This window comes from Martes martes (genome assembly GCF_963455335.1).
Source record: "Martes martes genome assembly, chromosome: 5".
Lineage (NCBI taxonomy): Eukaryota > Metazoa > Chordata > Mammalia > Carnivora > Mustelidae > Martes > Martes martes.
The window spans coordinates 127,824,188-127,842,234 of record NC_137892.1 but is presented as its reverse complement, the minus strand read 5'-3'; the positions used below and the strand labels follow the sequence as shown (position 1 = coordinate 127,842,234).

At 36.8% G+C, this 18,047-nt stretch overlaps 1 protein-coding gene across 1 annotated transcript in view; it reads left to right on the top strand.

Annotated features, from left to right (window-relative positions):
* The window catches only part of ITGA1 (integrin subunit alpha 1), a 159,456-nt gene that overhangs the window by 106,252 nt on the left and 35,157 nt on the right, over window positions 1-18,047 (top strand). The window contains exons 10-15 of the mRNA XM_080805080.1: window positions 2,037-2,110; window positions 2,765-2,909; window positions 8,256-8,398; window positions 11,858-12,001; window positions 13,450-13,707; window positions 15,915-16,045. Of these exons, the coding sequence (XP_080661206.1) occupies window positions 2,037-2,110; window positions 2,765-2,909; window positions 8,256-8,398; window positions 11,858-12,001; window positions 13,450-13,707; window positions 15,915-16,045 (895 nt within the window). The remainder of the gene's footprint in view (window positions 1-2,036; window positions 2,111-2,764; window positions 2,910-8,255; window positions 8,399-11,857; window positions 12,002-13,449; window positions 13,708-15,914; window positions 16,046-18,047) is intronic.

Sequence of the window (18,047 nt, the reverse complement as noted above, 5' to 3'; positions counted from 1 at the left end):
TTACATTAGATAGTTAAGCACAATACAGTTTCAATTTTAAACCTCATCTTAAGTAAGCAAGTAAATATAACCTTGTAGAACTTGTAGAAATGAAGCCTATATTAGCAGTTGTGGGAAGAGGAGCCCAATTTGCCTTAAATTACATTTTTGTGTTGCTTCTAAACTAACCACACCATGAGTTAAAGATTACATGTCGGAATGCCCGGAAACTGTAAGAAGTCTGTATATTTAAAAGCAAAATTATTTTTTAAATGTCCTCATTTTAAAATGTCTCCCACATCTTTATTGCTGCACTTTCAGGCCGAACCAAACGCAGTGTTTTGACTAGCCTGTTTAGGATTTTCTTCATAATGACAGCAGAAAGGATTTCAGTTCCTTATTACTTGAGAAGTGTCCACTTCCTATCAGCATTTATCTTTAGATGGTAAAAAGCAGTGATCATGAAATTCCTGCTTGCCACAGACAGCGCCACCTAGTGATGAGAACAGGCCACCAACCTGACCAATCAAAATCAGAAAATGGTCTGTCTCCCTTTCCCAGCAAATGTTGGGAAAATTGCTGAAATTCCTAAGCACATGCTGAGCAGTGGGGAGAGTGGTTATCTCAGTACTCATGAACAGTCCTGGGAGGAGTTGACAGCAAGAAGTTCAGAGATGTGCGAGGTGCTATTACCATGAGGACAGTTCAGCAGGCAAAATGTCACACAGCTCCCTTCTCTCTGTTCTCAGCTGTAAGCAGAACAGCAGCAGGAGAAGGTACTGGAAATATGCAGGTGTTTGCTGCTGCTCTCTTGCAGTTGGCCTTGCAAGATAAATAAAAAGACACCATAAAGCATTGTGGACTTAAAAATTTAAAATGCCCTTCAGTCATTTAAATTAGAGGATAATTCATACGTGAAATTAAAATGATACATTTGAATTCTAGATTGATATCCCCATTTAACCTAGTCCTAAAAAAAGGCAATCACTGATATATTTATTAACAGACTTATGACAGCAAATAGCGAGTAAATAAGTCTGATTTCACAAATTTAATTATTCTCATGCCTCAGTGAAAAGGCAGACTGGCTGTTACAATTATGCACTATTTTTAACTTATTTGCAAAGCCAAATAAATCAGTAACTCCCTACTAAAAGTAAATGAATCAACATTCCCGCAATCCCCTTAGGAGGTTGTGGCTTTGGGTTGGTGAATATTTTGGGAGTAGCACATTTTCCATGGAATGCTCTGGATTATCTCTGTATCTCAATAAAGAGCCTAAAAATGAGTATAGAATCTTGCCCATAGAAATCCTCATTAAAAACTTTTCAGATTCAGGGAGCTCTTAGAAAGCTAAAAAGATCTAATGCTTGCTACTGAACCTCATACAGACCATTGACTAAAAAAAAAAAAGGGTACAGACTCTTAAAAAAAATACGTGGTTGTACAGCATGTAGCCTCGAGCTCGTCAAAAAGGTCCTCCCAATTTGTGAGTGATAGCTACCACCAGAATTTAGAGCAAATACAAACCCAGAACTCTTCACCCTTTATCAAATAATGGAATTCTAAGAGGATTTGTTGCTGGAAATACAGGTGGGCCTGGTAGAGTCAAGAGACCTCTTTAGATATGTGAATAAAATTATTTCAGCCCTATAACACAGCAGGTGAGTTTAGCCTAATGTCTGAGCAGGATCCCCATAGTGTGAGGGAAAGACAGAGGTTTTCAACTTCAGTACTTTCAACTTTAACCCCCTGAGTCCAAAGTGCTTTATCATCCCCAGGGATCCACAGTGTAAGAACAGAAGGATGAATGGATTTTTCTCAACTTCTCCAGCAAGGGCAGGGAAGCCATCGGTCAAGAATTTAGACATGGCCCTTCTGCTAACCTTCTCTGTCCTCCACCCAGCCCTACCTAGGAATTTTGGGTTGAGAAATGTGTGGCTGAACATACCCAGAAGATGTTGGAAGTTCTGGTTGGTAAAGAGCCCAGATTGTAATTGGCCTCCGTCTTCTTCAAATCAACAGTGTACTAACAAGTGTTTATTTTTCTGTTATAGCTACAGCTGACCAGTCAGCAGCTTCATTTGAAATGGAAATGTCTCAGACTGGCTTCAGTGCTCATTATTCACAGGTACATTGACCACTTGGTAGAAAACGAAGTATCTTTCTTTTTTTTAAGGTTTCCAGTCCCAAAAGCAATGCCCAGGCATCAGCCTTATTAAATGCAACTAGTAGTTCATGGCTTGAGCAGTAATTCCAACTGTGATGACGTTCCTAATCCAAATAGGAAAATGATATTTGGAAAACAAGTTATTTCACACAGTTCATTACATTGTACTAATAATTTTGAATAAAACATTTTGAGGTCTGCCTTATGTAATTATCCATCTGGCTAAATAAAATACTTAAAATGGTTGCTAATGATATGGGATGTATCTTTTTCTCAGTTTCAGTGTATTCAAAGATCTTACTAAAATTCCATGATTAAGACTTAGGGTTCTTGGCACCTAGAATTAAGCAGACAGGCAAGATTAGGAAATATATCATTTGTAGTTGATGAAAGAAAAATGCATCAAAGTCCATGCAAAGGAATATTGACATTTCAGTGGGCAATTGTACTGTATAAACTTAGGGCAATTTATTTACTCTGCCAAGTTACTATCATGTTATTATGGAAATTATGAGTTAATTATGTAAAGCACTTTGACTGGAACCTATCACATTGTTAATGCTGTGTTCTTACTATTTTGTTAAATATCATTTGTTTCCTCTATCTGGATATAAGGACTGGGTCATGCTTGGAGCAGTAGGAGCCTATGACTGGAATGGAACAGTCGTCATGCAGAAGGCTAATCAAATCATAATCCCCCAAAATACGACCTTTAACGTTGAGTCTACAAAAAAGAATGAGCCTCTTGCTTCTTATTTAGGTAAAGTTTTAATGTAATCAATAGAAAATTACTATGTTTTATTTTGGGTTTTGTTTTTATTTTTAGCATTATTTGCTTATATTTATATAGGCTTACTTATAATCACATAAGACATATCACTTCAAGATTTAGACATTTTATAGGGCTCATGAAAGTTCCAAAGCAGCCTTAGTTTCTGAGCAGTGGTCAGAATAATAGAACATGGAGGTCATGCTCTCTAAGAAAGTCTCTCTAGTACAGAAATGATTTAGGCTGATATGTGTACTTTTTGAGGTCTCCCTGTGTCTGGTATTCTCATTAATGTCAAGAAGAACTTCGCTCTTGGTGGCTAAGAAATTATGATAAAAAGAGAAACCTTGATTCAGCTAAAAGCCTGAAGATCAGACTCCTATTTTCTCTGATACATCCTATATTATTGGTTTCTTTCTAAGGGTACTAATTTTGAGGGGAAAAAAATGTTAATTTGTCTTGATACGTAGCTTCTTCTTTAATAGCTCTATTAAATCAGACAAATGTTAAGATGTAATATCATCTTGTTTTTCAAAGACTTGTCTGGAATAAGGAGGCATCAGGTATCACCTTATTCTAGATCTGTACCGAGCTGCCTAGGAGATACCGGGGAACTAGTCTATCACTAAATGATCTCAGTAAACCATTAGGAGGGACGAGGATGAAAAAAATCCTCAGGGTATGATTTCCCAACTCATTACTCATTCAACAAATATTTGACCAGTACCTATTTTGCCCCAGGCATTGTTCTCAGTGCTGGGGGAGCAGTGGTAAAGAAAACAAATACATTTCACTGTCCGTATTTTACTATGTTAGCATTCCTCTCTGGGATCTTTCTGTCCTGGAGGCAACTCTTTTTCTCTCTCTATTCCAGTTTCTTTCTATTTTACAAAGATGGTAGGAGTGGGTCTTTACTGGTAGGTCCATGCATCTCCTTATTCAAGGACACATCTTAAAACTGTGGAGGCAACAAGACTTAAAAAATGAAAGGCCTGAGGGTTTAAGATAGTTAAAAATATGGCAGTAAGCAGCAAATATAATGTGAGTGCTCAAACCCCTTAACACATGTTGAACTGCATTCATGAAAGTCTAGTTTATTTCTCATAGAAGTCCTATTCCACTCTGCCCTGGTCAGACGTTACACATTACAAAAGAAAATACCAGACTAGGTTGTGCTGATAAAAGATTATCTAAAGGATACCGACCTGGAGACAAGTCCTTTCTGTCCTTCCCCACCCCCTACAAAATTTGAAGAAATTGATGGTTAGAAACACTGTACACTGCATATTTTTTAAATATTTGGAGGATTGTGGTATAACATACAGAGGTTGGACTCAATATTCATATGCATTAAAAGAAATCTTAGCATATGGTAAACATCCAACTTTCCAAATTAAGATATTAAGAAATAGAAAAATGAGGTCACAGCTCCCTGTGACAGATCTGAACTAGAATCTAGGTCCCTTGATTCTTATTCCAGTGCTCATTTCAAATTTAAGACATTTACAAAATTAAAGATATGGCATGAAGTCCACAGAGATGTGGTGACATCTTAAGATGTTCACACATTGGGGCACCTGGGTGGTTCAGTCATTAAAGCATCTGCCTTCAGCTGAGCCCCACATTGGGCTCCCTGCTCAGCAGAGAGCCTACTTCTCTCTCTCTCCAGCTCCCCGGTGTTTGTGTTCCCTCTCTCTGTGTCAAATAAATCAATAAAATCTTAAAAAAAAAAAAAAAAAAGAAGAAGAAGAAGAAGAGGAAGAAGAAGTTCACACATTTGGGGGCAACTGGGTGGCTCCATTGGTTAAGCATCTGACTCTTGGTTTCAACTCAGGTCACGATCTCACAGTCCTGGGAAGTCCGCTTCAGATTCTCCCTGCCGTTCCACTCTTGCCCCTTCCGGCTCTCTCTAAAATAAATAAACTTCTTTTTGAAAAGCTCACACATTTTAATAATACTATAGTTTTTTTGATATTCTGAATTATTGTTATATGATAAAATTCCTTAAAACCAAATAGTCTTAAGAATCCTAAATCTATTATTCCCTGAAAGCTTAGATTCAAGTTTGCTTAAAGCAAGCTTAGAGAATTCAAGACTTAAAGATATCACTGTGAGCAAGAAAAAAACTAAGAGAACCTTCATTTGTAACCACAGTATTTATGACATATGATTCCTTTCTGCCCAGTAAAGGAAATTTGGGGGTATGTTGTCCACAATGTGCTTAGATGATTTTATATTTTAGAAACTATTTCATTAGCTTAATCACAAGTTAGCACATTAAGATATTTTGCCAACATAAAGTTTAAGATACATAAGATTTCTTTTAAAATAGAAAAGCACCCAGAAAGGGGACAGGGAAGAAAAATAGCTTTGTACCCCAAATATTATTCTAATTCTGAAACGGAATTTCAAAATGTCTGCTTGTGTGGGTTACAAATTAAGAAGAGTTTGAATATGTTAGTCTGAAATCTGTGTGGATTGCAAGTTGTTAGGCTGTGGAAAATCTTATGGAGGAAACAAAGTGATGGGTAGATGCTCTATTACAAAAAAATAAAATAAAATAAAATAAAAGAACAAAACAAAACAAAAAGCCCTCATACTAATCAATAATGACCAGAAAAAAGTAGGAACAGAAACTGTTGAACCTCGCAGGGTATAGTCACTCACTTACCAACCCAGGAACTGCCTTAGGCCAATATGCAATTAGCAAGTGATTTTGATGGTGAGAACACCACTGAAATCTCATTCCCTGCCTCCTTCACCCACAGTCTGCCCCTTTCTAACCATGCCAGACAAATTCAAGAGAGAAAGTAAAGATATGAGGTAAATGCACAAAATCAAAGCAGAACTATACCTGTTTCCCATTACCTCACCAGCTCCAAGCACTTTTCCCAAGGAGTGAATAATGAGAACTGACAGGATCTATTTCTTCCTAAATCCATGCAGCAGGCTGTGCTATGAATTTTCTTTTCTCTTCGGTTTTGTACTTTTTGTCTCTTTGTAAAACAACATTAAACTTAGATGTTTATAATTATTTTCCTTTCAAGAAAATTAAACTTCACATAGCCTTCTTTCTCTCTCCCTCCTTGTCTTTAGACACCTGAGCTTCCAGCAGTAGCCACCTAAACAGTACTGTCCTTGTGCAGACTTCAGTTAATAGATGCACCTATCGAGTGCAAATTATCAAACTTAATTAACCAAATAGTCACATAACCCCAAGCCTCAAACAAAAATTTTAACTTTTTTTTAAAGGTTCATTTATCAGTTGGCATTTATAGCTCTGCAAATTAAAAAAAAAAAAATCGAAGTATACTAACACTCTTAGGCCAATCCTTTCTTAATATTTCTTAGTAGAGTGACATGAAATAAAACAGCTTTTGTTTTGCACATTCTTCTTTTTTATTTTATTTATGTATAAACATGACCTTAAAGTTTTTATTTTCAAGAAATATTGTGGTTAGTAATGTAAGTACTTGTTTAGTAACATTTCTTGTTTAAAAAAGAATGGTTTACAATTTATTATGTATAATTTTTTAGGAGCTCAAAGCAAGATGAAGAAATGAGAATGTAAGAAAAATATTCATGAAGGAAAAATGCCTGAGGAATGTGTTCCTTTAGTACTTGTGAGATTAAACATGTTTTAGTATAAAAAACCTCTGTTCCTTTACAAAAATGTCATAAGAAAGTGTAACTATTACCCTATAGTAAAACACTTGGAAAATAAACTTTCCATATAATCCTTTTCTTAGTAAGAAATACTATTCCGTGGAATTTGGAAAAATAATCCGCCCTCTGCTCCTCTGCTGATGGGCAGATCTGATTAATAGAACATTTCTTCCTTCTGTAGAGTTGAAATGTGCACATGGTAATTTTTATTATTGCTTTAGCTGTGTTCTCTATAGCCACAAAGAATAAATGTAATTCTTCACTCAAAAATTAATAATAATTTGCCTCAAAGACACACAAAAAATGAAAGCCCAGTTAAAAAGAGGAATGTCGAAGCTCACTTTTTAAATTTAAATTCCAGTTAGTTAACAGACAGTGTAATATTAGTTTCAGGTGTACAATATAGTGATTGAGCATTTCCATACATCACCCGTGGTCATCACAACAGGTGCACTCCTTAATCCCCATCACCTATTTCAACCATACCCCGAACCACCTCCTTTTAATCAAACAAATGCAAATTAAAATCACAGCAAAGTATTATTGTTAGATTACGTTCAACATCTATTAGAATATTCACAAATTTAAATAATAGTATTGATACCTAAGGTGGGGGGGGTTGATAAAACTAGTCTGTACTTTGGCTGTTCATGGAATAAATTAGTACAAATGTTCTGGAAAAAATTTGCCAGACACTGAGAGAATTGAAAATTTGATCCAGTAATCCATTCCTTGAAATTTATCACCAAAAAATCCAAAAGAAGAAAAAAATTAAATGTTCAAGGATGTCTTTGCAGCCTGAAGCATAATATCAAAAAATTTAAAACCACCTAAAAATTCTACCATTTCCTACTAGGTAGGAGTGGCCCTGTGGTAGAAAGGTAATCCCTTGATACCTTAACTCAGAGAAATAAGCACCAACTACTTAAAATTACTACTTAAAAATCTACCACAGCAGGGGTACATGGGTGGCTCAGTCAGTTAAATATCTCACTCTTGATTTCAGCTCAGGTCATGATCTCAAGGTCCTGAGATAGAGCCTTGCCTAAGGTTCTGCAATGGCCATGGAGCCTGCTTAGGATTCTCTTCCTCTCCCTCTGCTTCTCCCTCCACCTCCCTTGCGCACGCGTGCATACACACACTCTCTCTTTAAAAAACAAATAAATTAAAATTTACAGCAGCAACATAGAAAAGGCTTACATTTGCTATGATTCCAAATGTACAAAATTACTAATTTTATAAAATGGATTATAATAAATAAAATAATAAAATAAAATTAATAATTATTATAATTATTAGGTTCTATAAAATATGTCCAGGTAAAGTACAACTGATTTATTACAAAGTGGTGAATTGGGATTACGAGGGATTTTTTGTGGGTTTTTTTTCTTCTTCTGTCATCATTGTTATATCATTTGTGCCTTTAAACAATGAAAAACCGAGGTTGGGGGTGCACAAAGCAGTCACAGTAGATAATCAGAGAGCATGCTAAAAACTTCTACAGAGACAAACTTCCCTGCATTAAAAAATAAATATTTTCAAAAAAAGAGAAATCTATATAAACATATAAAAATGATTCTCCCAGCCATTTAAAGTGGATCTTAATTTATTCTGTGCAGACTTTAAGGGGTCAGATAGTATATCTGGTATCTGGCATCTCTCTTTTGTCAGGTTACACAGTGAACTCCGCAACTGTTTCTGGAGATGTGCTGTACATTGCTGGACAGCCAAGGTACAATCATACGGGCCAGGTTGTCATCTACAGGATGGAAAATGGAGACATCAAGATTCTCCAGACACTCAGTGGAGAACAGGTAAACTTGAAAATTATTGTTTTAATTTAATCTGTGTATACTCTATGTAAATTTAAATTAACCATCAGTTGTCCTAAACTTTAAAAAAGAGAAAGTACTGGGATGCCTGGATGGCTCAGTCAGTTGAGCACTCGTCTTCGGGTCAGGTCATGATCCCAGAGTCCTAGGATCCAGGCCCACACCGGGCTCCCTGCTCAGCGGGGAGTCTGCTTCTCCTTCTCCCTCTGCTGCTCCCCCTGGTTGTGCTCTCTCTCTCTCTCTCTCTCTATCAAATGAATAAATAAAATCTTTAAAAAAGAAAAAATACTTTCATAGTCAACATCAACCTTAAACAGGGCCCAGTGTTAACTTCTTTGCAGAGATTAAAATACCTACATCTTTGGCCTCAGGACCAAATCAGTTGCATGGATATGGAGGTAAGATGGATGGATGATGATGTAGATACAGGCGTACAAATATATACATATAAAGAAAAAGATCTAAAACATTAAGAAGCAGGAAAATGCCAATGGCATAGACAATAAATGCAGAAGGTGGAAAGATTGTTTCAAGCTAGGATTGGTGCCAAAGTCTTAATACGAGAGAAGATTTGTGCTAGTCTAGAAGGAAAGATAGACTGTAGATAGGTAGAAAGAGCAGAAGAGCCAGTTAAAAAGATAACTCAGATCCCAGTTGTGTGAGATTTTGAATGGCAAACTAAAGAATTTGGATTTTCTCCTGGAAGTAATAGGAAGTTATGTAAAATAAAACAATTCTCATTAGGTGATATTGAATAATAAAAGTAGTTTGAGAAATTATACATCCAATATGCAAACATAAATATATGTAAATATTTTTTAACTGAAACATCTATACTGTTGGTTAGTATTGCATTGCAGTCATTTGGGCTTCACTAAATATCCCAGCTCACCAAACTGCCCCTATACCCTCCTCCCATCACCAACTACTCCAGAAGGCAGGGCGGCAGCAGCCTTCCTCCCCTGCAGGTGTACTCACAGCTGCCCACAGCTTCAGTAAGAGGAGACAGACACATCAGGCAAGGACAGAGCTGCCCTCTGTCCTTTAATGCCCCACAGGAGCCAGTATCTTTCATAATGATGCCATAGACATAGCTGCCAGAGCTTCTGCTAAGGGTGTGCGGTTGTCAGAGTCATCCTCAGAAGCCCAACCTATGTTAGCTCCATCAGATATTTGTAAATCCCCACCGCCTAAATGCAACATCCCAACCAGAGATTATTTTCACCACTCTCAATATTGCTTCGTAATATAATTGAACTCCTTTCCCCCACAGATGTCCAGGAGAACAGAGTTAGAGTGAACCAAAAGTAAGAGTCTCATATATAAAGAGTCTCATATATATAAAATAATAAAACTTGGTGAAAGGGTTTTGTTAGCCCTTTGCCCACATTTATAATCAGAAAATGCATCAACAATCTAAAAAAGGCTAAGGTGAGGAGAGCCTAAAATGATGTATCACCAATAAAAATGGAAAAGGAGGGAGTGTAGTAGACATAAATAAGGAGGAACTGACAGGGTTGTAAAATGAAGCACTTTGTATGACATTTTGGGTTTGATATCACTCTGTTAATTGTCTACAAGATAGGAAGTGAAAATTTTGTGAAAAATTGCTCATGAAAGTTACAATGATTTAAACTATAAATGATTTAAGTTTCAAGCCTGGGAATCTGAGAGAAAGATGGCACCATTATTAGAATGTCAGCAACTCAAGCAGTGTAGATACTTTTTTAAAGTGGTATTTGGTTTTACAATTTCCTGTAACAGTGAGCTCAAGTTCAAATCGTTATGGGTGTCAGGAACGTAAAGTAAATAAATAAAGCTACTACACAGAAGACGGCAGGAAGTGGTGGGAACCATGCACTGGACAGCTCATGAGCCATCTAAACATTTAGCTCCCCCTCAGCTCCAGATGGCTATTGTCGTGGGGGAGTGAAGCCCTGAGGTTGCTAGATCTTACAGTATTTTATTTATGTTTGTAATTAATTCAACTTTAGGGGGAAAAAAAAACCTTTTAAATCCTTTATAACCTATGAGGAGAAGACATTCAAAAGCCAATGTCTAGCAGTTGTCTGAGTGTCTAGCAATGTCTAAGAATGCAGAACTGGAGCCTTGAGAGGAAGATTGAATGAAATTTGTAATTTTCAGTAATAGAAATGTTTGGAAGGATTGGCCATCTAGAAAAAGAGAATGGGGGGAAAGTGCAGGTCTTAGCTTAGGGGACACCAAAACCTGGGGCATGGGAGGAGGAAAAGGAACCAGCAAAGATGAAAACAAAGGGTGGCCTGTGATATTATGGCAGAATCAAGAGAGCAAAATTAAAATCATGGAAACCAAAACAGGAAGTTTCAATAAGACAGTTATCAAGAGCATCAAATATTAAACACAGATCAAAATTTGGAAAGGTTATTGCATTTAGATAATGAAGTATAAGTCTCCTGCATTTCCCTAAAATACATCCATATCTTTAAAAAACAAAACATTGCTGCAAGGGGATTGTCCCCCTGCAATCCTTTTATATTTTTCTATCTTCCACAAGCGCTAGGACAAGACTTAGCCATTTGTTGAGGAAACAATCTTTTTTAAAAATATTTATTTATTTGAGAGAGAAAGAGAGAGAGCAAGAAAGAGCACTGTGGGGGAAGAGGAGAGGGAGAGAGAGAGAGAAGCAGGCTCCCCACTGAGCAGGAAGCCCAATGCGGGGCTTTATCCCAGGACCCTGAGATTGTGACCTGAGCTGAAGGCAGATGCTTAACTGACTGAGCCACCCAGGTGCTCCAGTCTTCTTCTTCTTTTTTTTTTTTTTTTTAATTTAGATTCAATCAGCCAATTTATAATACATCATTAGTTTCAGATGCAGTGTTCAATAATTTATCAGGTGCATGAGTAAACAATCTTCTAAATCTACAAGGAGAAATTCCTTACACTAGTATCCCAAGACAAATCAGTTCTTCCTATTGTATTTTATTTCATATTTTTATACATATATACATATATATGTGTCTATTTCATAAATACATATAAATACATATATTATACATATAAACATATATTGAAGCCATCCCAGAATACCTTTTATTGTTTAATCTCATTTTATTTCCTTAAAAAAATCATGGTGGCATTACTTATCTTTTCTACTTTTGGGGAAAAAAAGAAATGTTAGGATGAAATCTAAAGGAAGCCATTCTTCTTACACTGAGGCTGCACAATCTATGACGGCTTTTCATCCTCAAGGGTGGGTCTGCCTGTTTATTAGCCGCCCCCCACAAGAGCCAATAAAGAGCTCTCAGGTAGAGTCCATTTCTATATTTTATTTTTATTTCTGTGTCTGTCTGAATCTCAAATACTTTTCTAGATTAGGATAAGTAAAAGAAGTGCAGACTTTTAGCTATCTTGAGGATTTCCAATGTTCATCAGACCATGTTGTTTTGTTTTGTACCCTAGATTGGTTCCTACTTCGGCAGTGTTTTAACGACGGTTGACATTGATAAAGATTCTAATACTGACATTCTTCTGGTTGGAGCTCCCATGTACATGGGAACAGAGAAAGAGGAACAAGGGAAAGTATATGTATATGCCCTGAATCAGGTAATGGTAGCTCTGAGTTTGGTAGAATTTCAGGAATAGCTCTTCCTTTCCTTCCATTTCAAATAAGTAGCGCAGTTCCGATTTCGTGCTCACTTTGGGAAAATGAGCGAAGACTTTTCCAGGGCCTCTTTACCCCCACCGACTCCTCAGTTTCTTGATGAACATTTTAGAATTCTAGTAAGGTAATTCAAACCATTAGATATTTTCTGCTTGGAAATGGGAGCTATTCTTTTTTTTAGCAGAAAATAGAAAATAAAGATAAGTCTCATTAAACTGCTAAATAAACTCACAGGGCAGCCATTTATCGCTCTGGCCTGGAGGTGTTGGGAACATTAACAGTTAAAACTGCATTAGCTCCATAAGAGACTCTTAATCTCACAAAACAAATGGAGGGTTGCCTGGGTGGGAAGGGTAGGGAGAGGGTGGTTGGTTGGGTTATGGACACTGGGGAGGGTTTGTGCTATGGTGAGTGCTGTGAAGTGTGTAAGCCTGGTAATTCACAGACCTGCACCCCTGGAGCAAATAAGACATTATATGTTAATAAAAAATTAAAAATTAAAAAAAAAACTGCATGAGCCGTCAAAACAGTTAAAGTAGGGGAAGCAAAGAGACTATGGAGTAGTGCATTTTAAGGCCATGACACCAGTTTCAGCAAACTACTATGGTCTTTGGAATACTTCATTGGGCTGGAGTGAGATTTTGTTTGCCGCTCCTGACTTTAGACATCACATGTTAGGTGAAATAATTCTTGATTTCTTCATTAGAAGAGTTTTTTGTTTCGTTTTGTTGTCTACAGCAAAGTCAGTATTCATCTATTTAGCTTTCTAAATTCTTAGAGTCTCTCCAACTAATTTTTTAATTCATAAATTATGTATCTTTCATCCTATCATTTTATTTGCTTCCTCTCATCAATTTTTTTGGTCCTGTGCTGTTTTTTCCTTTTTTCCTAGAACCTGTGTTACTGTCCATCGTTACTAGTCCTGTCTTTAGTGAGTTTGTTGGGCTTTTTTGTTTTTTGTGTGGTTTTTTTTGCTCTAGATAGCTTTGGGAAAAATTTGGTTTTTGGATAGACTAATTTCCTTTTCGCCCTATAAAGGAGACTATATAGACTTTTCAAAGAAGCAGATTTGGGATGAAGGAAGGTTAAAGACCTGAACTAAGAATTTAAAAATTCAGTTCTTTAGCTTTAAAAGTCCTCTACTCTCTCGGTTGCGTTAAAAAGAGAATCCATTAAAATCCTCAATATGCCTTCTTCCCCACTTCTACAGTCTGTTCTTTAAAATCTTTAACTTGGCTCTCAGGTAATCACCCTTTTTAAGAAATTTTACAAACTTTACTGTTGATGTACAAATGGTTTTTAACAGTGGTGATTTAGCATGTACTTAAAAATTTCACTGTGCTGTAGTAATGACAGAAATCCATAAGTATCCTGTTTATGTTTCTTCCAGACAAGGTTTGAATATCAAATGAGCCTGGAGCCCATTAAGCAGACTTGCTGCTCATCTCTGAAGCACAATTCATGCACAAAAGAAAACAAAAATGAGCCATGCGGGGCTCGTTTCGGAACCGCCGTCGTTGCAGTGAGAGACCTCAATCTTGATGGGTTTGATGACATTGTGATAGGAGCACCCCTGGAAGATGATCATGGGGGAGCCGTGTACATTTATCACGGGAGTGGCAAAACTATCAGGAAAGAGTACGCACAAGTAAGAAGCTAAACCTACACATTCCCACCCTTAAACGATAAGCGGGTTCAATGCTAGGCTTGCTTCTTGTCTTGCTTCATGAGTTATTTGATTTTTTTTTTCTTCTGACTTTATTGGGAAACTAGATTTAATTCTCTTTTAAGGTTTCTTTATAGAAGCATTATTTTGTATTTTTCCTTTTATCTAGTTTTGGCTTTTTTGGTCTTTTTTTTCCTGTTGTTGTTTGCCACGTCTCCATGATCTGAACTCTCAGAATAGCCAAACACGAACCAAAAAAAATGAACACTTTTTAATGATACGATTTAACAGTTGCAGTGTGCCTGACCCTAAAAGAGGATACCACTTTCTGAATAAGAGAATAATAATAATATGATTTAGCGAATAAAGAGGATGAGAATATTGTTTTTATATTCAGTATCTGTGTTATAATGAAATTACATAACATTTATGTTTATGAATTAAATTGGTATGTTTTTGTGAACTGAATTTAGATTCCTGAAGGTTTATAATTTCCTCACGAATAATCCCTCTTGGAAAAAAATCTGAATAAGCTTAGCTTGCAGGGGATTTTTGTTGTTCTGGTTTTAAATTTATTATCAGTTAATGGTTCTAATCCATAAATGCAATTTTTTCCTGCATAAGAAAAATACCAATTTGCAGAAGTATTTAATGCACTATAAAAGTAGGAGAGTTTAAAGGAATTTTTCTAATGTAATTGTCTGTTTTTAAGTAACCATAAGTAATTAGGCATTGAACTACTTATATAACATGAAAAGAAAATCAGAACATCAATTATTTCTTTTTTGTAGTTGTTCTTTTTGTACTATAGTCAACAGAATTCTCAAAATCCATTCAAATGAAGTTGTACTTTATTTTTCATAAACTCATAATGACATTAGTGAGACAATAAAGTAAAGGGCATATTTCAGTAACAAACTTCCATCCACTTAGTAAATTATCTGTTTTCAAAAAATTCAAAAGTCTTCTTGGTATTACTTAACTGAGAACAGGCAATATTAACCATGGGAACATGACGGAAGGAGGGACTGCAGGAAGGCATTTCTTTCTTGTGTTCTGCCTCTTTATTCCTTCACTATTAATCCTGAAAACTTACTGAAATGGTGTTTGCAGTAGGAAAAAAGAGGATGTTTAAATCATTAATAAGAGGATAGATTGTCATAAGAAATTTATTTTGTAAAATGGTGGTTACTCAAGGTGCAGCTTTAAATAACAACAAAAAAGAATATTACAGCTGAGTTTGCTTAATTATTGGCAAAATGCTTTCCCAAGGATAGGTGAGGATGTGTTCACTTGTTTCCATAGTAACCAGAGGTGCTGTTTGTGTATGTGATAATCCAGAATCAAACTGAATGAGCTCCTCCAGGACCAATGAGGCAGATGTTTCTGGTTCGTTTGCTGAAAATAAGGAAATACTTCCCAATGAGCTGCAAACCTCTCAGCATGAAAAATGTTTCCATTTGGTTTGCCTTATTTGGCTTCTTAATTTATGGTTTTCAAGAAGACCTCAGGTTTAGGGAGGGTGTGTCAGTCCTGGTCTCCTTGCCATCAGGTTCTATAAAGTATTATCAGTTTGAACCAAAGCTAAGCCAGGAAGTACGAATATTAAACACATTCTGTGCGGGTACGTGCACAAATCAGTCATCAGGAACTCCATATTCATTTGTACCTATTAAGCTTATAGTGCCCTTGACTTTTAGCAAAGAAGATCATATACTGGGAAATGTATTTGATGGAATGTGCTATTTATAGCTACCCCCCCAAATTCAGTAAACCCCAAACTGACCCCTGTGACAAACTTCTGCTCCCTCTCTTGCAAGTGTGATGTGTTTTCAAGGTTCCAGTATCTTTAAATATCTCTGCGTTATGGGACTGAGTGGGAACCAGAAAGGAGAGCCAATTACTCACAATGTTTTCCTTGAGCATTAGACAAGACGACGTTATAAAATTTTTTTCCCCTCTCTCTGTTGTCAGTAACCCTGGATTATTTTGTCTGCACTATAAAAAGAATAACCTTTGGTAACAACTGAGTAATTCAGCTTGTCACCACATGAGGGGCTTCTTAGGCGGGTTTCCAAAAGATATTTAATTTTCGTTTTTTGTTGACCAATCCAAGTTCTCAGATTTATTTGAAACTGTTTTTGAAGAGACACTTCTGGCATAAAAACTCTCTGTTGGGACTTTCACAGCGTATTCCATCAGGTGGAGACGGCAAGACACTAAAATTTTTTGGCCAGTCTATCCATGGAGAAATGGATTTAAATGGCGATGGTCTGACTGATGTGACTATTGGGGGCCTTGGTGGTGCTGCCCTCTTCTGGTATGTATTTTAATAACATCCAATTCATCGGATAATACTTCACAAATAGCTTCATAGCTCAGAGTATGATTGGACCTCCTGTCATACCAAATACCTGTTTTCTTTTGTACCCCATTATTTAGATGAAAGTTATGTAGTTAAAGAAGCTGAAGGAGTCATCAAATCTTAAAATGGAGAAAGCATATTAAAGGAACAAGTAGAACCACCTCTTCTTAATTTGGGGTATTTATTATGTGCTTGGTGCTAAGGTAGATACTCTGTTTTAGGGGGCAGCATAGGAAAGAAGAGGGCTTCATAGAGAATTATATAAACAAGAAAACATGCCTAACTTTGAGCAGTTCACAAACTCTTTAAAGATTTTATTTATTTATTTGACAGACAGAGATCACAAGTAGGCAGAGAGGCAGGCAGAGAGAGAGAGAAACAGGCTCCCCACTGAGCAAAGATTCCCATGCGGAGCTTGATCCCAGGACCCAGGACCCTGGGATCATGACCTGAGCCAAAGGCAGAGGCTTTAACCCACTGAGCCACCCAGGAGCCCCAGAGTAGTTCACAAACTTTTTAGGGTAATTGACTCTTCACTCATTTACCTAATATGTATAATTAGATAATTGTGCATCGTTGTCTGTGTTTTTATTATAAATGTGTATATACATAACATATGCAATATATGTCATATATATATATAAAATATTTTTACCATACCATACATAGATGGTAACTGCACTTATTGTGGTGAGCATAGCATAATGAATACAATTAATAAATCACTATGTTACAAACCTGAAACTAATATAATATTATATACTCTACTTCAACTTTAAAATTTGAAAAAAAAAATTCTAACTAAAAATAGAGATAATGTTTAAGAACTTATGGTCAAATAAAAATTGTACACTAAACTATACACAGATAATAACCATTATGTTAAAAATGTCTTAACTGTACAGTAGGGGGAAAAGAAAACTGTAAGGTGGTGCCTAAGAAAGGAGAATGCTGGGCAACAAGTAGCTATGACTTTGGGGAGGGCTCACCCAGAAGCAGGGCTGCAAACCAGAAGTCACCAGTGTCAGCAACAAAGGATACAGTTTAAACTGTTAATCCTGGTTAATGTATTATGATAACCTTAACTCAAAAAATATTTAGTGCAGTCACTCTCCTATTAAAAATACATACATTATGGGGCACCTGGGTGGCTCAGTGGGTTAAAGCCTCTGCCTTTGGCTCAGGTCATGATCCCAGGGTCCTGGGATCGAGCCACGCATCGGGCTCTGTGTTCAGCAAGGAGCCTGCCTCCCCCTCTCTCTCTCTGCCTGCCTCTCTGCCTACTTGTGATCTCTGTCTGTCAAATAAATAAATAAAATCTTATACACACACACACACACACACACACACACGCACATTATAAGGGCAATTTTTACTCTCCAGTTTTGTTTCAAAGATTTCTTAAAAAGCTCTGAAGACTTATCCTCTTTTACCCCCAGTCAGTGCTTTATCAGTGATGGGTCAAAATGACAGAGTTGTAGCCTGTCATTGCCCAGCAGAAGGGACCAGACCAACAGACAGGGACACGAAGACCAAGATTTACAATGCCAAAGGAGAGATTGAGAGTGGATCTAGGTGGCAGGCAATAAACAGAAGCCCGCCCCAATCAGGGACTTTCAGGAGCAGATATGGAGAGCCCCATTTTGTGGAATAAATTGCGCCATAACCCCTTTAAAGACCTTGTGGGGGCAGAGGAATGTGCAGTGGAAAGTGGTCAAGGCAGCCTCATTCCTGAAGGATCCAAACTACTAAGCAGGGAATTAGACATGCTAGTCCATTGCTGGTGAAAGAGTAAACTGGTTAAAATGCATTAGAAGGTATTTACCAATAAGTGTTAAAGAGCCTTAGAATATTCATACTTTTTAACAAGGAATTTGCTTCCTAAAAATTTTTAAAGATTTAATCTACATTGAAGATATATCATCTTTAGAGTCATCACAGCACTGTGGTAGTAACT